A 10,170-nucleotide genomic window follows, 5' to 3' on the forward strand; every position below is an offset into this window, starting at 1 on the left:
TTTTTATTTTTCTTGGTCTGTGTTTTCCATGGTAACCAATGTACTTGAATCACTTGATATTTAAAGAGAAAATAATTAATAAACTGCATTTGATTAGCTCATTAATAAAATAACTAAACCTAAATAGCAGACGAATGGTTGAAGCTGATGATGATGCTGTTGTTACATATGCCTGAAGGTATAAGCAACTGTGCATTTGGGCAAATATATTATACATACATTATTTCATGGTTCATTTAAAGTTTAGTTTTAGTTTTTGATTAAGCATATAGGCCTGATTGAAAGTTTGAACATTTGTCTTGTAATGCATAATAAACTACTGGTAAAATCACAGTGTTTGGGTTCTCTCACTCTCACTCTCACTCTCTATGTTCCACACTTTTTTGCAGACTTTTTTTCTCACTATGACCAGAAGTGTGTGAATTATTGTAAGCGAATCTATTTTAATTTAAATTTGATTGACATGCCTGTTACATTTCCCATACATTCATACAGCGCTCAAGCTTTTTCTGTCACACACTGTGCAGAGTTTGACAGTTGTTTGAGCTCACCTCGAGGCAGTCGCACACATCTGGAAACGTTGCATCACAGACGAAAGTCCCGGATAAAGGGAACGAAGTGCTGTTGTGTTGGTGGAGGAAGAAAAACTGGGTAAAGAAACGGATTAAAAGAGATCACGACTTATTCGAAACATTGAGCTGTACTTCCCTCATTTAATGAGAAGTGATACTGCTGAAACGTACTTTTTTTTTTTTGCATGCATGCATTGTTCAAAGCGATACGATTTTAATGTTATTCCTGCGAATGTGATGGGGTTGTCGGCAGCACGCGCTGGGCGGAAACAGTGGAGAGAAGTTGTGTGTGTATGTTTTCTGACATGGCATGAAGGAGTGGCTCAAAACTTGTGTTCCTCTCTTTTTTTCTGTAGATGCTTCATGATGATGATTGTTGCTGCATTTGGTTCGTAAGCGCAGGACTTGGAAAAAAAGACGCAAACCACCGGTAAGTGTTCTCGCAGCCCGTTGCTTTCTAAAATGCCCGTCTCAAGGATCTAATTTGTGACCAGATTTCCCGTGATTTATTTATTGCTGCAAACTCGTAAGTATTTTGTGAGTTTGTTGTTGTTTGGATAAAGTGTTATGTTTAAAACTACTATTTCAACCACAAAAGCGCAAACGGTGCCAACTTTCAGGGGAAGCAGAGGTTCCCCCACTTCCTGGGTTGCCAGTTTGAGCGTTAATATGTGGCAGGGTGAATGAGTAAAAAAAATCTGTTGTTTAGAGACGCAACAAATCTTAAGTGTCAAACTAATTACGGTTGTCTTGTCCCAGTTATTTAAGTCAGCTGTAGTATCAAGCAATTTCTGATTTGTGAATTAAACGTTCTCTGAGTCGGATCTTTTCGATCGAATCGGTCAAAATCGGACCGAGCGATTTGTTCACGAATAGAACTGAATCGGTTCGATCGTTTGTCGACTCGAATGCAACGGCTCATTAAACCAACGGATTGTATCATCAAAATGAGATGATCATACGAGCATAATTTGGAGTGAACCGAGGAGATGTAAAATATTTTTTGTTTTGTGTAATGTAAATGCAAACGCTATTTAGGTAAACGACATCCTTGTTAACAGAAACTAATCGAAATTAGCAATAAAACATAGATGTAAAAAGAAACAAATGGCTTTCTAGAGCTCTCCTGAGGGTGCAATTAATATATGACGTAAAATAATTGATGAGTCTCTTTTTTTAATAAACTGTTCAAAAGAACCGATCCGTGGAAATGAATCGGACTGGTACGAGCATGTGGTTCTAATTGACAGGCCACGGGGTCTCCACGGTGAAATACAATTCAAGTCATATGCTTTACCCCTTCCCTTTTTCTTTAATTTGTAAGCTTTCTTCTTGTGAATTGAAGACCACTTTTTTGCCGTTTTCCTCTTAAATGCAGTACCTCAGTGCACATTGTTGTGTGTTGAGATTGTATGTTTTCCTCACATGAAAATGTTTTGAACATTAAATAGCTGGAAAATGTTGCTAATGGAAGAAGCAAACTTGCTTCTTCCATTAAAGAATTTTATGAGCGCTGATGTCGACGTCAAGTCCTCTCGATTTTCTCATGTGGTTTTCACCAAGCGTGAAATGTGACACTATTTAGCAACCGTTTTTTTTTAAAATCACAGTGAGCTACTGTTGAGACTGTGAAAACAGGCTTGCAGTTTTTAGTGAGAACTTAAGAAGGAACAAGTAATTTTAGTTCGCATAAGTCATAAGATAGAGTTCTTTCTCTGCATTAACTTCCTCTCAGTGACTGAAGTACTGCCATAACTTCTACTTCTCTCACGTCTGGTTTAGTGTTTTATTTGATCTGCGATTTGAAGAGAGTCAGAAATCATGTGACGGGATCTGAGATCACCCATTAGATGCATGTAGCCAGAGGTGTCAACGTTATGCTGAGTTTCAGAAATGAAGTGCACAATAAAGACTGCCTACAAAGTGATGGAGAAACGGTGGGCACTTTATTTTCTCAAACATGCTCACATTATGCAAGCTGAGCATTCGTAAGCCATTTTTTTGCTTGTGATGTGTTAATTTCAGCAAGCATTGCTAAGTGCAATTGACTGAAATTCTGAACTTTCAAATAAACAGAGGTATGGTTCTCTGTGGGTGGCTCCTTCCTGTCTGATTTTGCATGGATGATGTAGCAGGTTGTGGTTGAAGGACTCCACCCATTTTTGGTTTCTTGATTTAACAATTATTTGGTGGGAACTGGAAATCTTAGATTTAACTTTTCATTGTTGACATTGGGCTTACATTTGAATTCCATAAATTCTTGGACTAATACGCCGCATTTCAGTAGAGTGCAACAGTGCAAAACACTTTTCAGTGATGTTGGTTCTGGAATTATTTTTTCAATTAATTTTCCCCATAGGTATCTAATTATTTGTTAGAGTGTTATAAATAAGCCATGACTCAAGCCAACCAACTACGAGGCGAATCACGACGATACACAATTTAATTTGAAGGAAAAATGTATTTCAAAATTGGACTAAAAGACAAAGGTACAAGACTGTGTAATGTATGTCTTTAATATGTGACTGATTATCAGCTATGTAGCTCACATTAGGTCTATCTTTAAAGGTTTATAAATTATTGTTATAATTTATATAATATATATGGAGCATATAAATGGGATTTTTACGTCTGGAACCTGACTGTTGCACCAGTTTGATCAGTTATGATGAATATAATCGGGACTATCTGCAAGGCTAATTTGGTTTCCCTTGGGGAATTCCAATGTTTTTTTTTTTTTAATAGCTTTCTCGTGGTTTGTTCTGCAATATAAATGATACATATACATCAAATGTGAAAGTTGGAAATTTCACTTGCTATTTAGAACACATAGTATGCAAATCGGGAGCAGGGTTAACTGTCTTGACTGGTACAGAGGTGAAATGCATTATGTGCTTTGTATAAAACACTGGCACTCTAAAACACACACACTTGGCATAAACTAATTCCAAAAAGAATACAATGTCCAGCCAAAGGCACTGTTTAAGACAGGATGACATTTCAGACTGCTGGATGTAAACACCATCCGGACAGGGTAGTTGTAGAGTGTATATCCAGCATCACATTCTCCATAGTCCATCTCCACTGTTCTCTCTCAAGACACTGGTATGTAAATATAGTTAATGTCCAGGAACTTTTACTTTGCACCTCTTCTCTCATGCCGTCTTCAGTTTATGCGCCATTCTTCTCCTCTCACACCTCTTCTTCTCCACTTTTCAGTTATTTACACTTATCTGCACCTCTCAGAAATCATAAAGGTGATAAAAAGGTTGCATCACCAACCATTACTGCTAAAAAAAATATGTTTGACTTCATGTAGCATTGCATGGTATCTTGCAGTGCATATCAGTTAAAATTTTTGATGTAAGCCATAAAAGTCCCACGAGAGATTTGAGACTAGCTGTTTATAAAATTCAATATTCATTCAGAATAAAGAAAGATAACGCAGGATGAGGGTGAATAATTAATTACAGAATTTTCATTTTCGGATGAACTATCCCTTAAAGAATAGAATTGGTGTACACACTCATATAGATGTTGTTCATTGAGTCAGCAGCTTTCTCTGCAATGTAATTTCCCTGAGATGCTGTTGTATCAAACATGGCATCTGAGGTCTGTTCCACTATTTTTGTTCCCAGTCATTACGGTTTGCCTTTTGCAAATATTCATTGAAACTATGGTTTTGGGAAATGTTAAATAATTGAATCATGTTGTAATGCCATAATTTCTGACCATTGGTGGCTAAAAGTGCTTTTGGGAAATGCACCAATGGTCGGGATGCTAAAACAAAACAGAGCAATGTTTTTAAGTGCCACACACAGTATTTACACTAGTTGTCTGGAGAAATAATTTTAACATCACTTTACTTTTAAAATACATTTAAAATCATTGCTCTTGAATCACATAGGTGATGTAACATTCATCAGGAAGTTTGCTTACTTTACAGTGATCAGAACGTTTGCCAAACTGACCGGATGTCCGCTTACCTCTGAATAAAATTACCTGAGAGAAGGAGAGAGAAGGAGACAGAAGAGAATTGAAAGGAAGAGCGACAAATGAAGTAGTGTGATGTGGCCATCTGTAAGACACCCATGAGAGATCCTGGTGATGAAAGAGCAGACCCTTTAAAGAGCTTGTAAACCGTGTTTTTCTGGGTATTTGTGTGTTGACTTGTTCTCTTTGAGTCTCATCTGTGTTCCCACTTGTGGTTTTTAACCTTTTGTTGTTTCTTTACTACGCTTGTCTGCAAGATATTACCTATTGGGGATGTGTGTTTATGAAATAGTAAATGAGAAGTGAAAGGGTATATTGCTGTAGCTCTTCCTGTTTATGATCTCTTCCGGATGTCAGCAGTGAGAGGCCTTTATCAAACTTGAACTCAGAGAAAACTTTTCTTTGTTGGCATTACTGTATTAGTTGTATGAGTGTGTGAGAGAATATTATGAGAACTAGCCTATTCCAGTATGCTTTCTACATTTCAGGAATTATCTTTTTTTTTGTCATTATGGCCTTAGGTTGTCATTGCATGCCCAAAAAAGGGATCTTGGTAAATTGCACAATAGGACATTTCCAGACTTGCTACTTACTTTCAACCCATTCAAAACTTTGTGGCCTCGTGAGACCACTTTAGTAGGGTCATGTGGTGTGGTTAGATTGTTACCAGTGATTTAGTGAATGTCTCAGGTCTGGGGTTTTTTTTAACCTGAAAGGTGTGATGTTATTTCTATTCATGCTACATTTGGGTTTCCTTTTAAGAGGTGTTAAAGCACCACTGTTATTATTTCAAGGTCAAAGATAATGGTCTCATGGACAACTAAGTATGTGTATGAATATTAATAAAGATAGATTTGTGCTGCAATCTAATGAGGCTTTTGTGTCAAGCAATCAAACAATCATGTGACGCAATGTCAGTGTCTCATTATAAGCTACATGTGTACAGAGGAGGCACTTATGGTATGGCATGCTTGACCAATGAATACTTCTGAGGCCTGTTTGAAGATGCAACATAACTACTTTTAGTAATATATATTTTAAATAAATATTTTAATTTGTAATTAACAATTTATAGAAATGTAAATATATTTTTCATTTTTTTATAACTATCATGAATTATTAAGAAGTAATTGGTGTTTATTCAAAGAAATAATGAACAATTATTTCAAAGGTTTTCAAGAATTACATTTGTTTTAATAATAACTTTTTATTTTTTTTGAAAAACTTTTTTAATGCAAGTAACCACCTAGAACACCCTAGCAACTGCGTAACATCACTTTGGAAACCACTAAATATTATGGCAACAAACAATGCAATTTCTTCTAAAAATCTGAAATATTTATAAGAAAATCTCTTTCTGTTTGTCAGGACTCAGTGAGAGGAGGTGACAACAAGGAGAAAAAATGCCGGTACCTCCTCCACCTCCCCCTCCGCCACCCCCCACCTTCTCTCGGGTACACACACAGTAAATACTGTACACTACATAACTTCAAAAATCTGATCAGATTTTAAAACCCTAGGCATCATACACCTACAGAGAAAAACAAGCACCTTGTTGCTAAAAGAAGCATGACAAATGAAAACAATATGTGTTCTAACCTAGCTCAAAATATCAAGCAAATAATATATGGATGGACTGAAAGAAATAATAGTCTGAAGCCAAAACAAAAACTGGATACATACACTGTGATTATTATTATTTTTTGTCAAACCTGTTAACGCGTCTGCCCAAAATCTGCACTATTGTCGACTCTTCTAGACTGCGAATTGGGGCAAAAATCTAGTCAAAAGTAATTAAGTGTGTCCCAGTCTTAAGTGGTAAAGCTGTGTGGCACCAGTGCTTTAATGATATCTACAGAAAATGTCTGTGCTTCTATTTCTCACAGGCAAACACTGAGAAGCCTGCCTTGAATAAATCGGAGCAGCAGGGCAGGAATGCTCTGCTGTCAGACATCAGCAAAGGAGCAAGGCTAAAGAAGGCGGTTACCAATGACCGTAGCGCCCCTATACTTGACAGTAAGAAACTGCATCTCATTGAGTTACACTGGCTATGTTTGTCTATGCACCAAAACAGCCACAATTAAATTTAATATGACACATATATTTAAACTGGTTTTTTTATGCTGTACTTTCAAAACTCTTTTGTATGTTAATAATTTTTGCATGTATAATGAGTAGCAACACTTATTGGTGCCAGGTTTGCACTCAAGTCCAGAATATTAAATATATGTTTGTTTTGACAGAAGCCAAAGGTGGTGGTGGAGGTGGGCCTGGAGGAGGAGGAGGAGGAGGAGGAGGAGGTGGTGGTGGAGGAGGGGGAGGGTTTGGAGGTGGAGGTGGGGCTCCAGCTGGTCTGGGTGGGCTCTTCCAGGGAGGCATGCCAAAGCTGCGTTCCACACGAGATGGTAAGAACGCACACATGTATTTTAAACATACTACTTAAGCTTGCTACACACTACTGCTGTGTACTGACACATTCCAACTCATTCATTCAACAGGGATTTACGATATAGAAATTTTGGCCAATCCCAATTATGGACCTTATATTCATAAAATAAAATATTTACTTTAAAAAACTGTGAAAAAATGATTTATAACCTTGTATTTGTTAGGTTACCTCTGTTTATTAGATTTTTTGCTATCTATTACAGACTCCAGTAATGTCAGGCCTCCACTTCTGCCACCTGGTGCTCGTGGCTCTGGTCCACGGCCCTTCGGAGGAGGATCTAGCTCAGCCCCTCGTGCTCCTCTGCAACGCAGTGAATCCGTTGACCCCCCTCGCCCACGAATGACCCCACCACGTCCTGAAACACCTGGAGGACCTCCTCCACCTCTTCCAAGTGCTCCACGGCCCTTTCAGAGTGGGGCACAGAGCAGGGGACCACCCTCACTTCCAGGGACTCCTCGTCTTGGTTCCGCACCAACCCCTCCACCTCCAAACCCTCCTGGGCGACAGTCTGCACCTCCACCGGTTCCAGCTGCATTTGGTCGTCCTCCTACCATTCCTTCGCCCTCAGCTGGTCATGCTGGACGGCCTCTTCCTCCCCCTGGTCGAGGTGATGACCGTCCTCCACCTGTTCCCCCTGCAAACCGTTCTTCTTTGCCACTCACTCGGGACACCCCGCCCCCTCCACCTCCACCATCAGCAAGTAGTAAACCAACACCTCCTCCAGCTCCTGCTCCTGCCTCTCTGCGGCCACCTGTTAGTGGAGCACCTCCTCTGCCTCCAGGACGCCCAAATCCATCTCCTCCTGAGGAGCATACACCACGCCTTCCTGAACGGAACCTGTCACTTGGCTCACATCCTCCTGCCCCTCCACCTGGGCGATCCGGACCCCTTCCTCCACCTCCTTCTGAGAGACCACCCGCATTGGGCCGGAATGCAGGTGGACGAACAGGTAGAAGAGGAGTTTCAGGTTGCTGCAGGATAATCTCAAACTCACCTGTTTGACAGTTTATATTATGCCTTTGTCTTTTTTGTCCACAGGCCCTCTTCCACCTCCACCTCTTTCTAGCCGTCCAGGAGGAGGAAGTGTGAGGTCATCACCAGCCCCTCCTCCGCCAAACAGACCAGGTGTGGAGCCTCACCGTGGTGGCAGTAGACCACCGCTACCACCAGACAGACCCTCCTCTGGACCTCTGCCCCCTCCTCCCCCACCTATGGGCAATGGATACCACAGTCAGGGACATCATATAGGTATTGTGACATTCCTATACACTTGTTAGTTTAGTTTACCAAGAATGAATGTCAATTATTTTGTTGTTTTGCATTGGTATAATTTACCAGAAGACTGTACACCATGGATACACTGTGAACCCATTTGCTTGATGAACATTTGATCTCAAAACCATTGGCATTAATGATATCATATATATGTTTTTTTTTTTTTTTTTACAAACTGACCGGTCAGTCAAATTATTTGGGGGCTAATTGAAGGCGTTTCACATATGTTGTGTCAACATATGTCGTGTTCCTTGTGATTTCATTTACTCCTATGGAGCTGTATATAACACTGAAAATAACATAGATTCATAAGTAGGTAATGCTGGAAATTAATGGTGTTTGCATTTGATTTTTTTTCCAAGATGAGTGGGAATCACGCTTCACGTTTCGACCTGTATCGGATCTTCCACCCCCAGAGCCCTACATTCCCTGTCAGAAGACCTATCCTAGCAAATTGGCCAGGAACGAAAGCCGAGGTAACCAACCACAGCTGTTTTTTTTCTCATCTTATCCAGTTTATCCGCAGCTGTCGCTTCCACATGCCAGTGAATGCTTCGAATAACATTCAGTGCTCTCAGCACAATCATGGTCTTACCCAGTTGTTTATGTGCCTGTGTGTTTGTATATTTCTGTCTGTTTCAGGTTCAGGAAAGAAAGAGCGAGGTGCACCTCCCCTGCCCCCCATACCTAGGTGAAAGAAACTGTTGTCTCAGGGCCTGACAATCCTTCCCATACCCAATTATCTTATTTTATCTGGTACTGTCTGTTTTTTGATGTTTTATGCCAGAGTCATTCATTACAAAAATTATAAAAGAACTATAAAAATAACAACATATTGTGTTATATTACAGACAACATATCTTTTATACTATGTTGTTTTTGTTTGCTTTAGAGATGAATACATAATGGCTATTATGAGTATGTCAAGTGATGAGCTCTACAGTGATACTACAGCTAAGTTTGACTTTATTTTTGAGTATTTTTCTAAATATGATTAGTTGTTGCAGCATTTCATTGGCCTTCAGGAGAGTGTGAATGTTTCGGCTTTTTGGCTGTCACTTCTATTATTCTTGCTATTGCAGATGCACTTACGTCTCATACAGAATATCATATTTTGAGAGAAAATGCAACAGTTCTCTTTAAAGTATTTTTGGTGCGTTTTGGCGCCCCCTACCTTCCTGTTTTCATACAACACAGTGGTTATATAGCATTGACATTTCAAGTAGAGGTCTGCACTCCCGCGGGAGTCCCGCGGGACCCGCGGGTCGCGACGCAAAACAGTGCGGCGCGGGACAAATTTTGAAAGGTCATTGCGGGCGCAGGCGGGATGATCCGGTGCACTTGCGGGTGCGGGCGGGAGGGATGATACGCTGCACTCCCGCAAATTAAATATTAGTGTAAAGTAAAATATATAAATGGTTAAAGTAGCGTTCATAATTTGTACTTGTGAGAGAGATTCTGTTTGTCAGCAATAAAAACGTTTTAAGCAATCTAAACTTGTGAATCAAGGAAATTATAGCATATTTTCAATTAAAAAAAGCAAAATTTAATAAATAAATTAAAAAGTTGAGTAATTTGCGTCACCGGATAGGCTACTGTCGGTAGTTGATCATTTCTATTGTAAAACAGTCAAATATTAAATTTTTATCTACTTGCATTTTACCAGGCATTCGTTCGCTTCTTTAATCATTTTGACATTGATGAGCTAGACCGCTGAACTTTTAGTCATCCTAACAACAAACAGAGCATTGCGTAATGTAGTGCATCAGAGCAGCATCAAGAATATCAAGTGCGCAACGCTGCTCAACGCTGCAAAAAAGCACATCGCTTTAATGCAAAATGGAAAAATATAAATAAAACTGTAATATGCACATGATTAGG

The 10,170-nt window shown here is 39.5% G+C and overlaps 1 protein-coding gene across 5 annotated transcripts; it reads left to right on the plus strand.

The window, feature by feature from the left end:
* Positions 1 to 585: 585 nt before the first annotated feature.
* On the plus strand, positions 586 to 9,506 carry LOC132152083 (WAS/WASL-interacting protein family member 1-like). 5 transcript variants are annotated; one of them, XM_059560761.1, is made up of 10 exons: positions 586 to 651; positions 929 to 1,002; positions 5,934 to 6,019; positions 6,452 to 6,581; positions 6,809 to 6,970; positions 7,217 to 7,963; positions 8,053 to 8,262; positions 8,652 to 8,765; positions 8,932 to 8,980; positions 9,182 to 9,506. In XM_059560761.1, exons 3-10 carry the CDS (start codon positions 5,969 to 5,971, stop codon positions 9,285 to 9,287), a joined length of 1,569 nt encoding a protein of 522 aa, XP_059416744.1. In that variant the 5' UTR covers positions 586 to 651; positions 929 to 1,002; positions 5,934 to 5,968; the 3' UTR covers positions 9,288 to 9,506. The 5 variants fall into 5 exon arrangements, 4 of the variants coding, with proteins under 4 accessions (XP_059416744.1, XP_059416745.1, XP_059416743.1 ...); XM_059560762.1 differs by having other exon boundaries at positions 624 to 739; XM_059560760.1 differs by lacking the exon at positions 586 to 651 and having other exon boundaries at positions 814 to 1,002.
* Positions 9,507 to 10,170: the final 664 nt, after the last annotated feature.

This window comes from Carassius carassius, chromosome 10 (genome assembly GCF_963082965.1).
Source record: "Carassius carassius chromosome 10, fCarCar2.1, whole genome shotgun sequence".
In the NCBI taxonomy this organism is placed as follows: Eukaryota; Metazoa; Chordata; class Actinopteri; order Cypriniformes; family Cyprinidae; genus Carassius; species Carassius carassius.

Bases quoted from the DNA above. Each gene is read 5' to 3' on its own strand.
- LOC132152083 (XM_059560761.1), top strand. From the start codon at position 5,969: ATGCCGGTACCTCCTCCACCTCCCCCTCCGCCACCCCCCACCTTCTCT. The intron at 6,020-6,451 runs GTACACACACAG...TATTTCTCACAG, and splicing joins CACCCCCCACCTTCTCTCGG to GCAAACACTGAGAAGCCTGC. The intron at 8,263-8,651 runs GTATTGTGACAT...TTTTTTTCCAAG, and splicing joins CAGTCAGGGACATCATATAG to ATGAGTGGGAATCACGCTTC.